Source organism: Furipterus horrens, unplaced genomic scaffold (genome assembly GCF_987537825.1).
Source record: "Furipterus horrens unplaced genomic scaffold, mFurHor1.1.pri manual_scaffold_3, whole genome shotgun sequence".
Classification (NCBI taxonomy): Eukaryota; Metazoa; Chordata; class Mammalia; order Chiroptera; family Furipteridae; genus Furipterus; species Furipterus horrens.
The window spans coordinates 105,714,702-105,737,667 of NW_028327173.1; the positions used below are offsets into that span (position 1 = coordinate 105,714,702).

At 54.7% G+C, this 22,966-nt stretch overlaps 1 protein-coding gene across 1 annotated transcript; it reads right to left on the bottom strand.

The window, feature by feature from the left end:
- Nucleotides 1-3,466: 3,466 nt before the first annotated feature.
- Nucleotides 3,467-20,087, bottom strand: CSK (C-terminal Src kinase). The gene is made up of 13 exons (XM_090270013.1): nt 19,475-20,087; nt 8,334-8,413; nt 7,885-7,998; nt 7,652-7,764; nt 7,137-7,356; nt 6,188-6,281; nt 5,934-5,999; nt 5,742-5,841; nt 5,557-5,647; nt 5,021-5,094; nt 4,741-4,936; nt 4,548-4,634; nt 3,467-4,312 (listed from the first exon to the last, which is right to left on the bottom strand). Exons 2-13 carry the CDS (start codon nt 8,346-8,348, stop codon nt 4,130-4,132), a joined length of 1,353 nt encoding a protein of 450 aa, XP_090126139.1. The 5' UTR covers nt 8,349-8,413; nt 19,475-20,087; the 3' UTR covers nt 3,467-4,129.
- Nucleotides 20,088-22,966: the final 2,879 nt, after the last annotated feature.

Consider the following 22,966-nt stretch of genomic DNA (forward strand, 5'->3'; position numbering starts at 1 on the left):
CTGCCTCCTGCTGTTGTCAGCCATCAGCAAGCTCTTCACTCTACTCTTGCACTTCTCATACTACAGTCCCCGAGCCTCTCTAAGCCTCAGTTCCTTGCTTGTAAAATGGAGAAAATAAAAGGGTATATTTCCAAGAGCTGTTTGGAGGGTTACATGAGATAATACACCTACTTGTGGTGCTTAGAATAGGGCCTGGCGGACAGTGAAGTCTCAGGTCAGTAAAACATCAGCTGTGTTCATCTTCCTCCTAGTAGCTTCCCCAACCCAGGATACAATCAACCGCCTACCTGGATGACGGCAATCTCCCTATCATCTTCCTGTCTCCACTCGATTCACACCCTTTGCCCCCTAAGGCCAGATTGCAGTCAGAAGGGCCTTTCTGCAGTGCAGATCTGACCACGTCAGTCCTATGTCCTAAACCCTTTAATTGCTCCTGCTCATCTCTGCATCAAGTTAAACTCCTGTGGGGCCTGCGGAGCTCAGCAGTTCTGGGCCCTGCTTTCTCTTCAGTCTTACTGGCTCCAAAACACAGTCCTGGCACCTCTGTCCCACACACCCTTCAGCACCTCACCATCTTTGCCAGAACACTCTTGCTCCCTGTTCCTGCTTGTCCTCCAAGGGTCTGAGAAACTGCCCGGCATCTCCCACATCCTCTGCCTCATGGGCTTGGTGTGGGCCACAGGTGACCCCCACCGGATTCTGGGCACTAAGCTGGGCCTTGAGTGGGGTCTCCCCCAGCCCCTGAACTCCTGCAGGGTGAGAATTTTGTCTTGCTCATCTATCATGAGCCAGTGACCAGCAGAGAGCAGAAGTGAAGGATGAGAGAAAAGAAAGGGGAAAACAAAATCTATAAACAAAGTGAGAGAAAGGGGAGTAATGGAGGAAGCTCCTTGACACCAGCTGGAAACAACAGGAACATCTGGGCTACCAGGGGTCGTATTCCCACAGGGCCCCATCAGCTGGACCTTGTCTCTACCAATAGTCACACAGGGTCCAATTGTGTTATGATGCCTGCCTGGCCCCTCTCATGACACATGGCCACTGACACCACTGCGCATTTCTGAACCAAGCCGGGTTGGACCAGCTAGTGAGAGCCCATTGTCAAAGTCCCCCGACCCCTGCCTTCCATGAAGTAGAGATCCCTACCCACTGCGGCCCCAACTGTGTGACTCCCTCTGCAGGAAAGTCCTGCTCCCCTCACAGTCAGGCAGGCAGGCAGGCCCCTTCCTGCTCATGCTTCCTTGCTCTAAGGAATGTTTCCCCTGCCATCACCACCATTCCTCCTCTGTTTTCTGCTTCCCTCTCAGAATGCAGACTCCAAGATAAATGTCCTTCCCTTTGGCAGTCAAATTAGCTCAAGCCGTGCTGTCTTAAAAGTCTTCTCTTCTCTCATTCTCTTCACCAGCTGAATTTCTCACATTAACTTCTCCCATGACTGCGCCCTCCTTCAGCCATTGTCATCCAGAATCTGCCTCCACCAAACTCAGGTCTTGCTGAAGAAACCAGCAACCTCCAAGGGGCATTCTGTCTCCTGTGTCTTCTGGGAATTGGGGACCTGCTGGCTCTTCCTCCCAGGCTCTTCCCTTAGCCCCTGTGACAGGGCACTCTCCTGTCTCCTCTACACCTGGCCTGGTCAGACTCCTCTTCCTGATCTTTGAGTGTTAAGAGCATCCCCAAGCTTGGAGCTGGGCCCTCTCCTCTTCTGCACATCCTCCTAAAGTGACCTCCTGCTTGGCATGCTTCAGGTTGCTGAAAACTCACATTGCCCTAACCAGTCTCTGGATTCCAACTTACTCAACACCTCTTGGCAGTTTCAAAGGCACACTCAACACTCAACATACTTCTTGTAAAATGCCCCAGACAGAACGTATGATGGTCCCTTGCCAGAGGCGGCCCCCACCCTCCCGCAGCCATCCTGCTAGAATCAAGCATTGCTATGGCTCCACTCTCCTTCACCTTTGTGCCGAGTCCATTATCAAGTTCGGGCAATGCTACCTCGTGCATCCCTGTGGAGTCAGCCCACCGCCGCCGTCCTCTCACATGGATTACTTGTCACTGTGCTTCCTTCAGACCTCCACCAGCCACCAGGGCAATCATTTCAAAAATACTTACCTGACACATCAGCATCCTGCTCAGAACCTGTTGCTGGCTCCCCATGGTTGTCAGTGTGATGAAAACCAAGTCCTTGCCCTAGCTTGCTTCTCGCACCTCTGGGCTCATTTTACACCTTCAGTCAGTCACCTTCTCCGACCCTGGGAACAGGCTGCCTCCCTCCAGCCTCAGCACCTCCCTCTGGAGTGCTGCCTGCCCTCTGGACTTCTTTGCGTCCCTCTGATCTCAGCTTACATGCTGCCTCTTCTGGAAAGCCCCCACCCCCTCCGATCTACAGACAAGATCTGACTCCCATCTACACAGGTTTCTTTCATAGCATTTACCAGTTTTGTGGTTAACTGTCTTTGTGATCGTCTCCTTAACTGCGAACTTCACAGGGCCTACTGTTTACTATTGAACCCCAGTCCTAGCACACAGCAAGGTTTTCATATATTTGGTTTTGAATGGTCCAGTTCTAGCAAAGGAGTGCAGCAGTGAGCAGAGGCCAGCCTGGGGGAGGTGAGGGGCTGTTGTGCTGGGGGGGTGAGGGATGGTGCTGGCCACACTGCCGTGCCAGCACAGGCTCCCTGCAGTCAGGGCTCCCTGGATGTCAGGCCCTGCTGACCGCGGCAGGGAGGGTCAGAGCCCTATAACTGGACAAGGGGACCCACAGCTGCTTCAGTGCACGAAGTGAGCCTCTCCCGACTCTGAGGTTCTGCACGGACTACTGGCCCAGGGAACCCGAGGAGGAGAAAATGCCAGGGCCGGTCTTCATTCTCCATCTGTGCCACCCTAGATGCACCCCCTCGCATCCTCAGGCACAGGACTGTGCACGTGGCATGAATGGGGAAGGGGCCGTGATCTTCCATCTCAGGTGAACTGTGAGAAGCACCAGCAGCTCAGAGCCTCCCTCCCGGGTCACCATCTCCTCTATTTACTTTACCTCCTACCCATCTCCATCAGGTGCGGCCTGGATCTCCCCCTCACCCCCACCCTTGGCTTCAGCCCTCCCTGTGATGACGGCTTGCACAGCACAGAGCAGGAGAGGGAGCCAGGACCCCAGGCATTACCCTGTAGACAGGGCCCCAGAACCCAGGCGGTCCCAGGGTCAAGGCTGGGCTACAGCAGAACAGTGGGGGAGGGCAGGTGGTGAGAACTCCCATGGCAGACACAGGACACTTGCTGGTGCAGCTGACACAAAGCGGTGGCCACCTTTCCCGGCCGTGCTCCCCACCCTGCTCCACTCAAGGGCAAGCACAGCCCCACTGACAGAGACGGGGATGGACAAGATGGCACAGGGATGGGGATGGGGATGGGGGATGGGAGATGGGGGACAGGCAGATCCGGCGGAGAAAGCGCCGAGGCTGGGCAGCAGTGTCCTCATGGAGTGGTTTATTATGATTCCATCTCACAAGGCAGGTGGCGGCAGCAGCACACGAGCTCCAAGCCCCTGACGAACTCTGCCTCGGGCACATGCAAACAGTGCAACATGGTCAAGCGCAAACACGGGGCGACCAAAGAGACACGGGACATGGAACACGGAATGGGGAACAAGGCTGGGCAAAGGGTCCCTAGAGAGGGGCCTGGTTTCCCCAACCCTCATGGGGAGGACAGGAAAAATAAGATTCGTACTTCTTGTAAAATGCCCATTTGCTGGGTACTTTCTTTCTTCTTATCTTGAAAAATAATAAAAAATAAGCACATGAAAAAAACTCTCAAAGAAGGAAAGGAATAAAAACTCTAGGAGGGTGAGAGATGGGAGGCCAGGGGAAGCCTGACCATGGGTGGGGTGCCTGCCTCCGGCTCCTCAGCCTCCTCCCTTCTTGGCCTTTCAGTAGGGCTCCCCAAGCCCCACAGGTGGGTCCATGAGAGAAGGTGCCAGGCCTAGGCGGGGTCCTGGAGGGGCCAGCGGGGGCACAGGCTGGGACAGAGGAGAGGCCCGCTGGGCTCAGTTCGGGCTGGGGCCCAGTGAGTGGGGGCACGAGGCCCTGTCTCTCCAAGTTCAGCCCCCAAAGGCCAGGACCTGGGTGCTCGGCCATTACAGGTGCAGCTCTCGGGCTTTGATGTGCTGGAGCTGCTCCCGCAGCTGCAAGAAGGAGGGCCTCGAGGCGGCGTCCAGCTGCCAGCAGTTCTTCATCACCTCGTAGACAGCAGGCGGGCAGCCATCAGGGGCATCCATCTTGTAGCCCTTCTCCACCCGAGGGACGACGTCCTTCAGGGGCTGAGGGAAGATGGGTGGCATAATTCTGTGCAGGGCCTCACCCCAAAAGGGGATTCCTGCTCGACATCTCTTTTCAGGGATCCCCTTCAGTTCTGCCTCAGACCCAGGCCCACGAAGCAGCCTAGAAGGTCCTGAGGGCACCCCTGCAGCCTCTAGGACTCAGACTAGGGAGGCCCCACCCCCTGCTCACCCCTCCCACAGCCCCAGCCATGACCACCCCAGTGCCCACACTCACAATTCTTGGATAAGGCACTCGCCCAAAGGAGTAGATTTCCCAGAGAAGAATTCCAAAACTCCACACGTCAGACTTGGTGGAGAATTTCTGCCATGCAGATGGGGAAAGCTGGGTCAGGTGCTGGGAATCTGGGGGTTGGGTAACCCAGGACCCCTGTGAACCAATGCTCAGGACTTGGGGGAGACCCACCCACCTTCTCTCTCAGGGCCTCGGGGGCTGTCCATTTGACTGGCAGCTTGCCTGTGTCCTGGGTACTGGAGGCCTCCTTGGTGAGGCCAAAGTCGCTGACCTTGGCCACATTATCCTCAGACACCAGCACGTTTCGCGCAGCCAGGTCTCGGTGTACAAAGTTGTTGCCCTCCAGATATTCCATAGCCTCGCAGACATCTCTGGGGGAGAGCCGGCCACACGCCCCCTCAGATAGGCCCCCTTAGCAGGGTGGGGTTCCCTTCCCCAGGGGCCGCTTCACTCACAGTGAGAACTTGAGGAGACAGTCTCCGCCCAGCACCGACCGACCCCGTGACCGAAGATAGTCCACCAGGCTCCCCTGGAACAGGACAGACAGACCAGGGCCCATAGCTCAGACTTGCCCTCCAGCCCTTGGGAAGAGTGGACCTGGGGCTGGGTGAAGGGTGACACCCAAAGGAGATGTGAGGAAAGAGGAGGAGCATGGGAAGAGTTGGCATGAAGATTAGGGTCTACATGCTGGACACTCTCAGCCATTTTCACGCATTATCTCTTAATTCTCATCAGTCTCTGAGGTCAACTTTGTTAGTATCTCCATTTCACAGATGAGGAAACTGAGGCTTAGAGAGGTGATACAACTTGTCCAAGGCCACAGTGAACAAATGATGAGCCAGGACGAAAGCTGAGCCCTGGGGACTTCAAAGCTCAGTTGGAGGGAGGGGTCTGAAAGCAGGGCCCAAGGCTGCAGTGGGGGCCTGGAAGCAGGTGCAAAGCCCCTGTGTTCAGCTCCAGCACAGGGATGGATCTTGGGGCTGGTGCACACCTTGGCCATGTACTCGGTGACAATGTAGAGCCCGCCCTTCTCTTCCACGATCACACCCAGAAGCTGTACCAGGTTGCTATGCCGAAGTTGCCTGGAGAAGGACAAAGTGATCAGAGCCCACCAAGCCTCCTCATCCTCTCTCCTTGTGAGGGCCAACCTCCCCACCCGCCCCCTGCCCAACTCACGTCATGACCGACGCTTCAGCCAGGAAGGCCTGGGCAGTGGCGTCATTCTTAATGCACTTGACAGCGACTTTGTTCCCTCGATAATCGCCCAGCATCACATCTGTGGGGAAAGAGTTGGTGGTTGTTCCCTGGTTCCCTGACTCCCCAAGAGTCCCTTGGTCCCTTGAAGGGTTCCCAGCCCCTCCTGCTCACCTCCAAACTCCCCCTTCCCAATGGTCTGCAGCAGCTTCAGGTCCTTCATGTTCAGTGCCCAGCCACCTGGTGAAAGAAAAGGGGGTCCAGTGAGGGGTGGAGAGGCTGGAGCAGAGTTTATAGAGGCTGACTGGACTATAATGTGTGGGGTTCCCTGGAGGTCTCCAGAGCCTCTGGGCTGCGGCAGTGTCAAGAAGTCTGGGTAGCAAGAGATGAGCAGACAAGTGAGGACTGGGAATGGGGGTGGCACTCACTGCGGAAGAATTCATCCTGGGCTGCCACTGTGCCCTCCATGACCTTTGGCTTGATGAGGCGAGTGCAGAGTCCATCTGCATCTGAGGTGTAGTGCTGCAAGGGACAGAGCAGGCACTCATCAGCAGCTCACATGCACTGTCCGGTATGACCACCAGAGGGCGGCAAAGACTTATTCCGCTCCCCCTCCTACCACACCCCCTCCACCCCCTCCATCCTCCCCACCCCCACCCAGAGCCCAGCTCTCATTTGGGAGAGCTCCCTATTTCTGGCAGGGATTGGGTTAGAGAGGCCCCAGACTCCGACATACGGCCCACTGCCCATGCCACTTTACACCCAGTTGCTGGACAGATCTCCCATTGTTGCTACCACTCTGGTCCTCACCAGCATTCCCAGGAAGAGAGGCAAGCACTGACTTGGTCCAGACCCCAGCCTGTAGCCAGGTGTGCCCAGGACCCTCCTCTGCCAGAGGCCAAGCCAAGACCAGCAGGGGGAAGGAGCTGAGAGGGAATTCAGGAGATATCTACAGGTGTGGCTTGGCCAGGGCCGGCAGAGCTGCCTCAGGCGCTGCAGGAACATGTGGGCATTGTCACAGGTGCATGAGCTCAGGGAGCCCTGGCCATGAAGGCGTAGCTGATATGCACACACTTGGCATATAGTTGCATAAGGGGCTGGAAGAAAGTAGTTCCAGGATCAGACAGATTCAGATTCAAGTCCTAGCCCCTCCAATTATAGCTGTGTAACCTCAGGCAAGTCTAACTGCTGTGAATCTTCATTTCCTGGCCTATGACACAGGGACAGTGCCACCCTCTCCGTGGTGATATTGTGGGATCAGAGGCCCACCCCGGCACACAGCAGATGCCACTGAGTCTGCATGACAGTTCCAAGGTCAAACAGCTAGAAGCGGTGGGACTGGAGCCAGCACCCAGGCCTGTGGGTACAGCGGCTTACCTCCACCAGCTGCATGAGGTTCTCAAAGTACACCTCGTCGTCGATGCTGAGCTTGCTGGCGTGGTACATGATGCGGTAGTGCTCCACCTTGCCATCGCAGCTCACGCACAGCGTGTAGTCACCTGGGTAGTTGGTGCTCTCCCGCACCAGGAATAGGCCCGTCTCTGGAGGGCACAGAAGCCGCTCTGCCTGCTCCCGTGTGATCTTGCCATGGAACCAGCTGGGGGACGCCAGGCTGGGGTCATGGTGGCCCAAGGGTATGGAGCCTAGTGCCCCTACAAGCCTTGTCCTGCATCTGTCAGGCTCCACTTTCTGAAGGCCCTTCCTCTGTTCCCACCCCTCTCACCCTTGGAGGTCCAGCACCCACGCCCTTCCCCTCATCTCGAGAAGCCTTCAGGACATTTCAGCCCTTTTCTCTAGCCTCCCTGTCTTCCTGACTCTCTTCTAGAGGAATCAGGGCTCTTCATCCTCCCTCCTCCCCAGGCTCGGACGGAAGCCCCCTCAGCAGTACTCACGGCATGAGGCTAAGTTTGGTGCCTGCCTTCACGCCCTCCCGCTTTTGGACATAGTTGGCTGGGATGATGCCCTCACGGCCCACCTTGTTCTTGGCTTTGTACCAGTTGGGGTCCTGGGGACAGGGCAGCCCAGACACACTCTCAGGCTCACCCTCCCCTGCAGGGAACCAGGATCCAGAGGGAGTGCCCAGAGGTGGGAGAGGGTGGGGTGGCCGTGTGAAGTCCCTGATTACCTTGGTGACGGCCACAATGGTGAGCACATCCCCCTTGCAGAAGGGAAGGTCCTGCTCTGCTGTGCCATGGAAGTTGTACTTGGCAATACACTCTGTACCGGATGGCCAGGTGGCCTGTAGGACAGGCAACAAGTGGGTGGTGTGGCACCCACCTACGTACAAACCCTCGTGGTCACAGCTCTTGGCTGGCCTCTGTGAGCCAGGTGAGGTGCCACCTCCCACAAGAACTCTGGGTTCCTTCCAGCTGATAATCTGCCGCTGCCCCAGACCTCCCACCCCGAGGGCTGTATGAGTGATGGCGCACCCTGGAACCCCACTTTGTTGAAAGCCAGGGCTGGGACAGAGGGCTGGGAAAAGGGAGTAAACTGATCTGAGCCCTCTTCTGGTCAGCACCCTCACTGGGGGGGCAGAGGGGTGCTCAACTGCTCTAGACGCTGCCCCTATGGTACCTGTATTGCTGACATCTTCTCAGAAGATCTAGCGTCCCCGTGTCACAGGAAAGCTGACCTATCACTTGGTACCATGAGAGCTGTGGGGAAAAAAGGAAGAATGAGGAGGGGTGTGAGATGGCTCCCCTCAAGTCAATGAGTTCCCATTCCTTCCCCACAGCAACCTGAACAGGTGCCAAAGGTGGCCCGAGCTGGGACTGGGGGTGGGGGCTGTCCTTCCAGTCTCAGTAGGCTGAGGGCACTGAAGCAGGGAGGAGGCAGGAGCCTGAGGGCTGAGGACTGTGGGGCACAGAGGGAGCTGCCAACCCTAAGCCCACAGGGGGCCTTACAGACCAACTGAATAGCCACCAGCCCCAAGCCTGACGCTAGCTAACTAATCTTGGGGGTGGGGGGGCCAGGGCAGTTCTGTGAACCTGGGGAAGGTGCAATGTGACTTGGGAAAAGTCACCTGTCCTCTGTGGGCCTCTTGGTTTCTTCATCTATAAAAACTTGTCCAGGCAGTATCTCTAAAGGCAAGGCACACTGACCCCATGGCCTGGTTATACCACTCCAGGGTGCACACCCAGGAGAAAACAGACCAGTGTCCACTGAGGCAGGCACAAGAGCACCCGCTGCACCAAGACCTATAATAAACCTCAGGTTGGGAGCTGCCCAGATGCCTCCCAAGAGTCAGATGGATAAACTGTGGTGTATTCACAGAATGGAGCCCTGAATTGCGGTGAATTTCAGTAAGCTGCAGCTACGAAACACCAATCAACTTCTAAACATAATGTTAAAGAAAAAGCCAGTCACAGATTCCATCTGTATCAAGTTCAAAATTGGGCCTAATCCATGGTGCAGGGTGGAGACTGCCCTTGGGAAGAGGCAGTGACTGGAAGAGGCACGAGGGGAGCTTCCTGATTCTGGTTATGAGATTGTCTGAGCCCAGTCAGGGGATGGGTTCACTCCAGCAATTCATTGAACTGGGCTTGGCATAAACCTTGCAAAGTGAAGGGGCTTCAAACGCCAATGTGAGGAACGAGTTTATTTCTGAGGGTCATGGGGCCTCAGCAGCACAGTATGTGGTCTTGGAGACCAGAAGGAGCCAGGGAGAACAGAGCCAGGAGAACCACCATCATTTCCTGGACTCACTCCTGATTCCAGAGTCAGGCAGACCTGGTGAAGGACTCAACCCTTCTGAGACTCAGACCCCTCACCCTGAAAGGCAGGGACAGGGGTCCCGTGCAAGCAGGCCTTGGGAGGAGTAGAATGAAGCCCCAGACTTGGAAGTGTCTGGCATAAACCCCCCACTTCTCTTCCCTTCCTTCAAGGCAAGTCCATTAACCTTCGCTGTTTGACAGGAAGACTGAGGCCCCAAGAAGAAGACCCTTGTTCCCATGCCCCACCACACCCCATTCATGGGCCACCTGAAGTACAGAAACCGCCCCCTGGGCTCTCGTGGTCCATACTGTGGGAGCTGTGAGCTCCTTATCCCCAGTTTATGGAAGCAAAAGCTGAGGCTCTCAAGGTTGAACAACTTGCCTAAAGTCACACAGCTAGTTAGGGTGACAGCCCAGAACCTGAACTGAGGCCCCTCAACTTACAGTCTCTTCTAAATAGGGGCTCTACTTGCTCTCCACATCCCACACTTCGCCTCCCCGCAAAACAAGTGACTGCAGGAGGGCTTGGAGGCTGTGGGGTCATTAGTCACCCTCCCAGCTGTCAGTTTGCAAACACTCCTTTCCCAGCCTGCAGCTGCCACCGCCTCCCCACTGACTTGATAATAATAAAAATAATAACAGGCCCTGTTTTCTGAGCACTTATTCTGTACCAGGCCCTGTCTTCAGCAGATTATGGCTTATCAAAGTCCTCTAACAACTGAGAGAGGCTACCCTATTTTATAGATAGGGACCAAGAGCAAAGCCAAGAGGCAAGGTGGCCTTGCCTGAAGTCACATCCTGAGTGACCACCTTGCCCCAATGACATGTGAGCCCTCAGGTGTCAGCCACCTCTACACCTTCCTGCCTGCACCATGCCATGACCACACTGGCCTAGGAGAGAGAGAGTACAAAGGAGGAGAGAGAAGTCAGTGCCGCTCAGAGGAAGGGGCAAGCCCAGGGAACAGTAACCTGGGTGGGCTTCCTTGAGGGGCTGGGCTCGGAGAGGAACAAACTTCCCTTTGCCCTACTGGCTACAACTTGGAGACCCAGTGCTGCCCCCAAAGTACAATGGGTTGGTGATAACCCCCAAGCTCCACAGCTGCCCTGGGACTTGCTAGCTCTCTGGTACCTCAGCTACACTTTTGGGTGCAGCGGAGAAAATGCTTCTGTTGGATGCCTGCCTAAAAAATGTAGTGGGACAGTCCATGCAGTACTTTTGTAGTAGCAAGAGACTGAGAGACAATCTTTACGTCCATTAATAAGGGCCACACAAATAAATGACCTAAATCCCTAAAAGGGAACAACATACTCCAACTGATGGGGCCAGAACAGATCTCTAGCTGCTGATACACAATACTCCTCATGACAGAGTGAGCAGAAACGGCAAAAGCCAGTCCAAGTCATTGAAGGAAAAGCTGCTGGACACAGCTTCCAAATACCAGACACCTTGTTACCCAAATGGTCAAATGAAGCATCACCAATAGTGAGAGAAGCTACACGGAGGGCCTCCTGCGCTGATGCCCGCAGGAGGACACGGGTTCTGGTGTGGTGTTCCGCAAAGCTGCCGAACCTGACTCCTGTCAGGAAGGCGCAATCAGACGGAGCCCAAACAACTGGCCTGACTCTTCAAGTCAATGTCATAAAAGACCTAACAAACTAAGGCTGGGGAATGTTCTAGATTAAATAAGACACGAAAGAAACATGAGACAACAAAATGATAATTATGTGAGGTGAAGCATGTGTTAATTAACCATATTGTGGTAATTTTTTGCACTATATACACATATCAAGTTGTTACATTTTACAACTTAAACTTGCAACATTATATGCCAATTACATGTCAATAAAGTTGGAAAAGAAGAAAGAAACATGACAATAAGATTCAATGAGTGATTCTGAATGGGATTCTGGATCAGAGGGAAAAATAGCTATAAAAATCATTTGGGGACAATTGGGAAAATGGAAATATTACATAATACATTAAGTGTGACCCACAGCACTGGGATTATGTAAGAGATCCATGCTAAAATACTTGGGAGTAAAAGGTATGATGCCTGCAACCAACACTCAAAAAATATATATGCACACATGTCTATGTTTACAAAAAACAGACGTAAAGCAAATGCAGCAAAATGTTTAGAACTGGTGAATCTGGGTAAAAGATATATGGGTATTCATTATACTATTATTTCAGCTTTTTGGTAGGTTTGATATACTCAAAAGATCAGTTTAAAAAAAAAAAAAAAAGAGCCATGTGAGGGACATCATCCACAGTATATTACAAGCTGTGCTTTTCCAGGTGATATGCAATTCCTCCCTAAACTCAGATATGCAGATTATCTTTGAACAGTAAAGGAAACTGATTAAGAGAGGCTGCCTCTGAGATGGGAAGAGGGAGTGAGTATTAAGTTCAAGGGAAACTTACTTTTCACTGTATATTTGCTATTTTTGTCCTTAACTTTTTTTTTTAAACTACACGCATCTATTACCTTCCCCCTAAAAATAAGACTGAAAATAAATAACTTTTTGAAGGCCACCTCTGCCAGGAGCTTTCTGTGGTCCCCAGCTGTGCTGGCTGCTCTGGGCATGGACAGCCTCTCATACACCCCTGGGTTGCAGTAAGAACTTCACTGATCCGGGCCTGGGAGCTTTCAGGGGAAAAGCTGGGGGCTGACTCATGTCCCCAGCATGGGCTGGGCCCAGAGTGCTGAATGAATGAATGAACCAACAAAGGAAAGGGGGAAGCTAGGCTGGCTGCACTACACTGAGGTCCCATAACCGATGGAACTATATTTAACCCCAAAGGACAGCAGCTGTCACCCCACCCCTACAGGACTAGGGGACAGGGACTTCCTGCCCCAAACCCTGCTCCCAGCAGTCCTTGTGCTAGGGTCCCGGGAACAGGCTGGGCATTGTGCCCAAATACTGAGGTCAGTGGCCACAGCCTCAGGCAGGCCTTTCTTGGGAGCCCAGGCTGGTAGGGATGGGAGCCCAGAAACTTCTGGGCTGCCATTTTCTTACCCTGTGAACAGTTTCAGACCCCCAAAGCCAAGCATGTGCTGAGGACCAGGGTAGGTCAAGGGGCTCCTGCCCTGCCCCCCTCACCAGAACTCCACTGCCTAATGAGGCATGGGAGCCTTTGGTAACTGCTTATACCCAGCTAAAAATACTCACTGAAAGGGGAAGTGCACAAGAGACCTGGGGGAACTTGGGGCCATGGCCCCCAGAGACTGGTTCTGCCACAGGATTCAGCTGGAGTCTGGGGGGTGGGGCATGGGCAGCCATTGAAGTTAACAGGCAGATAGGTCCCCCTTGCCTTCTCATTCTTTGAGCCAGTTTTTCAGGAGCCTCCCTGTACACCCAGCTCCATGCTTGGTGGGCTGGAGGAGTAAAGGGCCCAGGAGGTCCTGTCTGTGGGGGCCCCAAGAACTCCACTCAATGCCTCAACAAAGTGCAGACCTGCTCCTGTCCTCCTGAGGGTCAGTCATGGCCAGGTGTGCTCACTGCCTCGACAGACAGGTCAGACATGGGCAATCTGGGAAGTCTTTCAGGAAGAAGGGGAGGGGAGCTGGAACTGGGAGGAATTTAGGTGGAAGTGACTAGAAGAGGAGTGTGCTAGATCAGGCCAGGCTTAAGAATCCAAACTGTGGCACAGAGGGAGTTAATTAAGGCTGAAGAAGGCTCAGGGTGGGGTGCACAGAGTCTTTGAAGTCAGCCCAGAGGTTTCCGAAAAGTCACAGGACAGAATCAAGCAGAACTGAATTTCCGACTTGGGCACACCCCTCTGAAAGGGCAGTGCACCTGAGAAGGGTGCGGCACTGCCAGCAGTTGGGCTGGTTTGGCAGCAGTAAAATCAGCCCCACCTCTGGTTCTGCAAAGGACACCCTGGCTATGGACACTGGGGTGCCTCTGGCCACACATCAGGCCATGGGGGTGAAAGGTTCCAGAGCCTGAGCACCCTCACTGCACAGATGTCTCAGGGTTGGGCAGCAGAATCAGGCACAAAGCCGTTGAAAACGCCTCAACTTCCCTGGGGGTCAGGGAAAGGCGGGAAGGATGCCCCACTTTGACTCCAGTGTATGCTGCCCGACCCCCACCCCCGGAGCTCCCTCAGCACCCCTGCCCTAAGGGGAGATGCCGGTCTAATGGCTGGAAAAAATAAAAATAAAATAAAATAAATTACAGCAATTCATTGGCTTTTTTCCTGCCCCCAATGGCTGGCTCAGTGGGACTGGAAGTCTCATCTAGTGGTTTGGGAGTGAGAGGAGGCCAGTGGGAGTCTCCTCCCCCAGGCCCCCCTGCAACTGGAGGCTGATACTCTTGGCCCAGAAAGGTTTCTAATTACCACTCAGGGTCCTAATTACCTACATGCACTGGGCAGCAGGGACTAGGGCCTCCCCAAGGGCCTTCCTCAGCCTGCCCCTTCCCTGCCTAAGCAAAGGCTGTGGTGTTTACATCTTTATTTGCCTGTATTTACATACAGCCTCTCAGTACTGACCTTCAGGGAACCCTTAAAAATGATGGAGTGTCCTTGTCCCTCATCCGAAGTCTCTTAGCCATATTACAGGAGGGAAGACTGAGGCCCAGAGGCCCATGAGCTGTCTAGAACTTTGGCCCCAGATTCCTGGTCTTCCCACCTCAGAATGGGATCTGCAGAATGCACAGCTCAGAAGGGAAAGCATGGGCCTAACACAAGGCACACAGCCCTGCTGCCCACATGAGGGAGAAGGGGGTCAACACCCTCCCCCAGCAGAATGGCTATAAAAATGAAAGCACAGAATGAGAGCCTGCGGATCCAACCTGAGTTACTTAATCCCCCCCAAAACCCTGTGAGATTTTACTGCTGAGCTCTGTTGACAGAGGAGGAATCAGGTTCCGAGCAGGGTTACCCAGCTTCTAAGGGGTAGGGCAGGGGGTTGAGCTCAGATCTGTCTGAATTTGGTCAGGGAAAAACCTCCGACCTTTCCTTGGGCAAGACATATTGACATCCTGAAAGAGGACAGACAGGTGAGGAGGGAGGCTGAGGGAAGGTCTGCTCAGAGCCTGGCCCTCCTGCTGTGGGAAGCACAAGTTATACCTGTGCCCACGCCTTGCTCATCTGCCATCCTTCATCATGGACACAGAGGCCAAGACTTTGTCTAGGGCCACACTGCAACTAGAAAAGTCAGAGCCCTTGGGAGGGTAGGAGCTCCAATCAAGGACCTCTGCCCCAACCCTGCCTCTTCTGCAAATGTTTCTTGATTTTCATGGCCCTTCCCCTCCAGGAAGTCCTCTGCTGTCACAGCCTACGCAGATCCCCAGCTTCTGAGCTCCCACCAGCTCTGCCCGGAAGACAGAACCACAGGCCTTCACTAATTGACTCCTCTCTGAGTCTGGTCTCTTCTGTTGGCCAGCAGGGAAGCTCTCAGGGTTCCTTCTTCATTCTCCCCTCCAGTCTCCCTGATCTGTAAACTGCACAGGCCACAAACGCTTGGGTCTGGGTGAGAACCAGGTAAGCAGGCATCAGAATGTCACTCAGGTTTTCACCCACCCACAAGGCTTCCAACTGCTTGCTCCTGCAACTCTGGGTCCAGACCACGGAGGGTGGGGGTTGGGGGAGGCGGAGGGAAGCTGCGGTTAGAGGCTCAGCCCCACCAAGGCATACACAGCTAGTGTGTGATGAGAAGCTACTCTCATCATAGTACCTCAAAACCAGGAAGAGAAACCGAGCAGGCAGAATGGAGATGGGCTGTGTGTAGCCCTCAGGTCCCCAGGGGTCTGCCTTGGGGAGCTCCCAGATGGTCACTGGACAGACCCCTTCTCCCTTCTGGGTCTCGGTTTCCTCAAGGGGAGAATGGGATTCTCTCCCTGGTCCTGTCTGTCTGTCCAGTTGGTGCAGGCTGCATCCTGCTCGACAAAGAGACTCCACAATTGGTGGAACAGTCCTGAGACCCCAGTGGGGTTTGGTCTCTCCCAGGATGCAGGGGCCTGGAACTCGGAAGCTAGCCTGGACTTGCTCCCTTCTCCCCTCAGCCACACAGGGAGCACACTAGCTCTCCCTTCACCAGCTCTTTATTTTTAGGTCTGAATTTGACTTTAATCATTACTTAGCAGATTCTATTTCTAGCCCTTGGATGAAGGGACCCAGAGGAGAGAAGGAAGGGAGGCAGTGGGGGTGGGGGGGTGGCGTGTTCCTCCACCCATCTTGTCCAACCAAGGAGAGGGGACTGAGAAAAACAGTAAGTGCTTAACTCAGCTGGACCAGCATCTTGGAGAGCGCTCCACCCTGTGACCTCATCCCAGCACACACTGTGGGACAGGAGGGCAGTTGTAATACCCACTTCCCCTGTGCCAAGACCAGGGAGAAGGGAGACACTCCACAGGCAGCAGTGTGGCAGCAAGAGTCCAAGGACACATGCCTGGGGACCTCTGCATTGAATGGGCACCTTGGGAAGGACCCTCTCACTAGGTTAGTTCTGGGCCATCCCAGGGTCATTTGGGACAATGGTCTTCTAGTCCTGGGAGTGTCAAGCTGAGACTAGTTTCCTTCAACTGTCCACAGGGTGGACCCAGGAGGGTACTCCCAATTCTCTGTCTCCACAGAAGCAGAACAGGAGGAAGCAAGCAACATCACATTAATACGTACTCAGGTTAGACCCAGGGAACACCTTCTGAAGACGGCGCAAACACATAAGATTTCCCCAGGGATTTGTGAACCATCTATGTTCTCTTCCAACTCCCCACAGGAGGCTCTAAAATCCCTACCTCCCCCGGCCCCTGGGAAAGTGAGAGATGAGGTTGGCATGGCTGTCCCTGGGTTGGGGCTCAGAATGCCTGGGTTCCTTGCCCAAGTCTCAGTTTTCCCAGGGAAAGACGGGCTGGCCTGGGAAGTAGCTGAAGCTGGGGGACAGGAGGCAGTGGGGTTCTGAGAGAAGAGGCCTTGTCCACTCAGCTCTGATGTTGGGAGAAGAGAAAATGGGCAGGTTCAGGTTCCAGAAACCAACCAGCAGCCCATCCCATGACCTCAGCTGGCCAATCACAGGGTGACGGGGAAGGGGAAGACAGGGAGGCAGGACAGGGGACTGGCCGGAGTCCGGAACCTCAGGGACAGAGTGTTTCAGAAGCCTCCGCCCCCTGACACAGATCAGCCCCTGGCTGGGTCCTGCCCCAGGTGTCTTCCCCACATGTTGAGGCAGCCTGTGGTGGGCATTCTATCAATAGTGCCAACCCCTCCTGACAAAGTGCCTATGGAAGCCGGGGGCTGTGCCAGGCTCCTGCTAGCACCTTGGTTAGTCCATACTGTCTGCCCACTCCCCTCTGAAGCAGCTATCACCACACCTGGTGTGTACATTAAAGAACTCTGGCGCAGAGGGTGACTTGTTCAAGGTCCCTCCATCCAGGCCTAAATGGCAGGGCTGGGCCTAGAACCGATCTCAGTTGGGTGCTAAATTGCCCGCTCTCTTCAGCACTCCTGACGGCTTTTGGAGGGGTCTATAGCAACCACCACCACAGCAGCAGGTGGGCAACAACAGTGCACATGCTTAGTAAGAAAGTCTAGGTGAGGCTGCTGTGGCAGCTATTTGAAAAATTCGGTAGCTTTTTAGAGACGGTTTCACAGACCGTGTAGCAACATGACAAAATGCCCAGAGAGGCAATAGTAAATGAAAAAAAGGTGTCATACCATGCACATTCTAATAACAACAGCAGCGACTAAAAAAAAAAAAAAACCAAAACAATCCAGAAAAGACTGGCACAGAACTCCAAAATATTACAACCACTGTGCCAGTAAAGAAATAGTGGGTGATCTCTTTTTTTTTTTCTAAATTTCCTGTAGTGCTGTTTTGTTATTTCCTAAATTAAGAAACATACATAAGTTTTCTCATTATGAGCTCAGATTTGCTTTCCTGGGCCCCACTTGCCCCCCGCCTCCCAGCTCTGGCCCTTGTGTCTGGGACATTATTGACCCTGGCATGGTATTTCCGTTATGGGGCAGCCTCTCGGACACGTTAGGGTCTCTCACTACCATGTCTTTTCTACATCAAATAACTCTGTTCTTTGGGGACTATGAATCGAGGTTTGAAATTCCTCAAAAGATGGAACTCAGAACTGGAGCCAGGCTGCCCGATCAGGCCACCTGGCAGCTTGTTGAAGCAGCTGAGCCCTACGGTGGATTCTGGGCCTCAGCCTCTGCACGTACTTGTGAGCTGCTCCATAGCATGTACTTGTGAGCTGCTCCATAGTGGCTCTAACTCTTGGGGTCTGGTATCCCCTGCAGTGATGCTGGGGACCCATTTTCTGGTCCTTCCTTGCCCTCAACCCAATGCAGAGAGACAAGGAGCCACTTCTGAGAGGGAAGAAGGGACCTAGCTCACCAAATAAAAAACATATCCCTGCACACGTGCCAGCCTGGAGCCAGAGCCTTTTCTACAAAGGCCACAGGACCCTGGCTGCACAAGTAGGGGTCACGGTTGGTATAAAAGCACCTAACCATGTCATGCCTCAGGCTGAAAAAGAAGTTAGGGCTGGGTGAGGGGAGCCTCACAGGCCCACCACATTTGGATTTTCAAAAATAAATAAATAAACAAAACTTTAAATCAAGGGCAGAGGCCTGAGCAGGGCCCCAGACATGGCTCAACATCCTCCAGGGAACCTCCCACCCTTTCAGGAGCCAGAGGGTCCTGCCACACTCCCAATCTCCCTCTTGCTGCCTTTGCCTTGCTCCCGCTGAGGTACCACCAAGAAAGACACCAGAACCCCCATGGTGTGGGGAGCCTGCAACAGCCCCCTGGGTGCCCCTGACAATGCTCCTATGCCCAGGCTGTAGGGTGCTCCCTGTGGAAACAGGGCTCTTACTTTGCCCACTGGATCCCATTCATGTTCTGAACTCGGCTTCTCCTGCGCTAGCTGGGACAAGGTGTGGGAGAACTGTGCTGGGACTGACCATCGGGCTGCTTTAGCTCAGCTCCAGGGCCCCACCAGATGGGTGCCCCCACCGCTCTCACCACATCCCCAACAGCGGCGTGCAGCCGCAGGTACCAGAGGGGGTACAGAGGCTGTCTGAGCCCACCTCCAACACAGCCGGACGTCCTCTCCCTCTTCTGCAGACCTCGACAGAGGAGCACAGGTTCCCTCAACAGGGTCCCTTGGCCCAGCCTGGGAGCCTGCATCCCTGGCGGGTGAAGGTGCCTGCCCGGTTGCCCTCCACCTACAGAAGCCCTTAACCTGCAGAGTAGGGGATAGGAGGATAAAAGGTAAAACTCTGCCAGAGGCCGGGGGTAGCAGCTTCCCCCTCTGAGCCTCAGTTCTCGGGTCTACCAAATTGGACGGAAGGTGAACCCCTAGTTAAGCTCCAATAATCTGGCGGCTGGACATGCCTCTTCCTGACACCGGGCCTGGGCCCTGAGTCGCCTAGGAGGATGGGCTGACCAGACTGTCAGGGGGTGGGAACGCGGTCCTAACGCTCAGTGTTACCTCCATCCAGAACAGGGGCCCTGCCCAGTGTCCGCACCCAAGGGCCAGAGGTCCCTTGGCTTAGGCCTGGTCTTCTGAGAGGCGGAGGGTGACGGGCTCGACCTCGGCCCTGAGCTTCCTAGGGCCGGCAAGGCCTCAGCGGGTGAGGCGGGGAGGGGGCAGACCCAGGCAGGCCGCGGACCTGCACGGAGGCCCTGGACAGGGAATGGCAAGCCGCCCTTTCTCCAGGGCCCTGGCCCAGGCTCACCCCACTTCCTCTGGGTTCCCGTCGGGCCCCACGGCGGGGAGAGACGGGGACAGACTCGGGGTGGCCTGAGACAAGTCTGTGGGACTCAAAGGGCAGGGTCTCCCTGCTGCGCTGCCCTCTCAGTCGGGCTGACAAGGACTCCCGGGATAATTCGAACCCAGGAACGAAGGGGTAAGGAAGGTGGGGGATGGGAGTGGAAGCGACGGCAACTGCTAACAGAAGCAGCCCAAGCGGAATGGGCAGCCTCTAGCATCTCCCACCGGGAAGCACTCGGACGCACCCCGCCAGGCCAGCCAGGCACTCACCTCTCTCGGGAAACTGTGGGCCGAGCCAGCTCGCTGCGGGCAGCATCAGCGGCCTGCGGGACGGTCCGTGGGGCCAGGGGACAGGGGAGGGGAGCAGGGGCGTGCGGTACAAAGAGGTGTAGGTGCGGAGAGAGAGGAAGGAGGGACGGCCAGACGGAGGCAGGGGGCCCGCCGCGCGGCCGGGGGTCGGGGAGGGAAGAAAGGAGGGGGGGAAGAGGGCGGGAGAGAATCGAGGGAGGAAACAATGTAGCCGGCGCGGCCCCGGCGGAGTTCCGCTTCCGAACACCGCCACCAAGGTTCGATTTTGGAACGTCGCGCCGGCTGCCGGGGGCCGCCCCGGACGCTGGATGGGGGGCCGCGGGGGCTCCCCGCGCTCCACGCCGCGGAGGCTCCGGCGGCCACAGGCTGGCTGGGGCGGAGGGACTACTGGCTGCGGGACGGCCCCGACGACGGCGCGGCCGTGCGGTCGCCCGCTGAAACCCCACCCCGGCAGGACCCCCGGGCAGGGTGCGGGGTGGGGTGGGGGCAGGAGGGCGGCGGCAGGCTCGGCAGCGGCGGCCAAGCTCGGTTCGCCACCGGCTCCACTGGGAGGAAGCTCGCAGGCCTGGCTAGAGGAAGCGCGGCCCGGATCCTCCGCCCCCGGCAACGCGCCTGCGCGAGGGGCCCGCCGGCCGTGCGGTGGGACACGGGCCGGCGGGGCGGCGCCCCCTACCGGGCGCCTGGGGAAACCGCGCGCGCGCGCGCGCGTGTGTGTGTCAGCGCCCACGCCTTGCCCCCATCTGCCACCCTGTGGAGGGCTCCCGAAGGTCCCTGGCACAGAGCTGGTCAGCTCGCGTTGGAGCCACCTCCAGCCATCTCTGGGCGCCTCTCCCCTGATGTAGAAGCAAGTTAGGCGGGGCCTGGGCTCCTTTTCTCTGATCTGGTTGTGGGGAGGTGGCCTCACTCGCAGCAGTAAGCATTTATTTACTAGAGGGCCCACTTCATGACTATCAGGGAGTTCTCAGTAGTAAAACTGGCCAACAGAAAAGCTCAAAGAAATAATTAATTGCTAGACATGGAGGGGTGGTGTACCACAGGGAGCAGAAGAGAAGGGAAGGACTAATGAGGAGACTTCATAGAGTTGGGACTCCAGGCAGGGGGAACTGCATGGACGAAGACAGGGAGAAATGAGAGAGCTTGGTGGCTTTGGGAACTAAATAGCTCAGTATGCCTGCAGTTTGCAGTGTGGGTACAGGAGAGTGGTGGGAGATGGGGTCCTGGAAGCCACAGGAACTAGAAGGTTCCAAAGAACCTTGTGTGACTTTCTCAGACTTTGTTTTCAGCCTGGAGGCAATGAAGAAGTTGTCAATAGCGGCATGACTTGGAAAAGTTACTTAACCTCTCTGTACGTTAGATCCTCATTTGATAAAATGGGGAAAATAATAGGGCCAATTTAAGATTATGTGGGACAGGAAATGAGTAAATACATTTAAAATGCTTAGTGTGCTGTGACTGGCACATGGTCAGCCCTCAATATCACCCGTTATTATATATCATTATTAACAAGGAACAGGGAGGTGATCTGCTTTGAGCTACAGGAGCAGGGTGTGGGTGTGGGCCACAGAGTGTGTATGTGGAGAGGAGCAGTGATGGGGGAGAGACCAGAGACTCCAGTGTGGGTTGGAGGTGTCACGTCACTTCCTAGGGACTGGGCTCTGAAGGAAGGATGAGGGTTGAGTGGGAAGAAAGGAGGGGCATTCTCCAGTGGGGGAAATAACGTACACTGACAAAGTCTTGAAATTCAAAATTAGTGAGGGACTGAGGGAGTGAGGTGAACAGTAAAGGGCCCTGGGGGAGAGTGAGTTGCGGGGACAGTGTGGCTGTAGATTGTAGAGTCTTACATGCCAGGAGTAGGAGCAGGGTGTGCCTTCCCAGGCAACTACAGGTTGGCCCTTTGACCCAATGCACCCCTGAGCCAGCTTCCCAGTAAGGGGCCAGCCCTTCAAGGAGGGAAGTAGCAGTCACACCTCTGCCCTTTGAGAAGACATCTAGTAAATTTCAGAGATAGCGATAGTGGGTGTAGTGGAAAAAAAACACGAATTTGGTCTTCAAATCTTAAAATTAAATTTCAGCAGGACCATTTACTAGCTGTGTGACCTTGGGTTAGTTACTTAGGGTCTCTGGGCTTAGTTTCCTCTGTAAGATCCTGCTCAAAATACACCCCTCTTATGAGAAGTGGTGCAGATTCAACAAGATAATGGCCTGGGGGTGAGGGGGGTGGGGAGGGTGTTCAGCTCATTTGGTTTCCCTTTTTTTCCTCTGAGGTCAAGATGGAAAGATAAAGTGGGGCTGATGGGTCCACCTCTCAGCCTAAAGGAATGCATTTCAGCATCTCTGCGAAGACTTCTGGAAGGGAGAAGTTGATATCTCTTCTCCCCTGGCTGAATCAGCTGGAAAAATGGGAAAGGCCTGTGAGGATTTGGGGAAAATGATCTAATCCCTGTCCCAATTTTGTTACCAACCCATCTTCCCTTAACCTCAGATACATTTGACTTTTTCCCCTGGGCTTATGTGGCCTAGAGTGTGAACTTTGGAGTCAAATAGACTTGCATTTGAATCCTGGCTCCACCTCTTCACAGCAGAGTGAAATAAATTCTTTAACTTCTCTGAACCCCAGGCACAGGGTCAAATCAATAAAGGGCCCTGCCCCACAGATCTATCCTCTAGTGGAAGAGTCAATTAACTTCCAACCTCCCCATCCATTCATTCACTCATTCAGCAAATACTTACTGAGCTCCTACTAAGTGCTAGACACTGTTCTGGATGCTGGAGATGAAGAAGTGAGCAAGGAGGGAGCATGGGTCTTGCCTAAGAAAATAAATCAATAAACAGAACAATCAGACACTGTGGTATGAAGGCGATGAGTGCTTGATAGAAGAGAGCAGACTGAAGAAACAGGCACAGGGGACTTAGATGCTTGAGGGGCAGTCAGAAGGCTGGGATGACAAGAACAGCAAGTGGGGGAGGTAGTGTGAGAGGAATGGCCCGGATTCTGTAGGGCGCTATGAATCAGGGATTTTATTACACAAGTTTGGGTTTTATTACGTGAGCAATGGGGAACCACTGAAGGATTTTTAAGTGGGGAAGTGACATGACTGAGTGAAGGTCAAGAGACCAGTGAGGATGCTTTGCATAATCCTGCCAGTGGTAATGGGAGTGGGCTCTGGTCCATAAAGGAGAGCCATGTGACAGCTCTTGGGGAGGGGCTGTTTGTGGGGAGTGAGGCCACAGGAGAAAGCAGGCCTGGTCCTCAGGTGTGGCTGGAGCTCTGGGAGAAAGTGGGGTGCTCTTTGCTGAGGTGAGAGGGCCTGGGAGAGGCTCAAGCAGGGAATATGGCTCAGGAGCTAGATTTTAAACAAACTGAGTCGAAGACACCTGTGAGACATGGAGACGTCAAGCCAGTGTTTGGAGCCGCCCTTTATAGACCAGACCACTGAGGCTCAGAACAGAAAG

What these genes read in the sequence shown, in the direction of transcription:
- CSK (XM_090270013.1), bottom strand. An exon ending in CCAGGATGAATTCTTCCGCA is followed by an intron (nt 6,000 to 6,187) that starts GTGAGTGCCACC and finishes TTCTTTCACCAG; the next exon opens with GTGGCTGGGCACTGAACATG. An exon ending in TGGGAAGGGGGAGTTTGGAG is followed by an intron (nt 5,842 to 5,933) that starts GTGAGCAGGAGG and finishes CTTTCCCCACAG; the next exon opens with ATGTGATGCTGGGCGATTAT.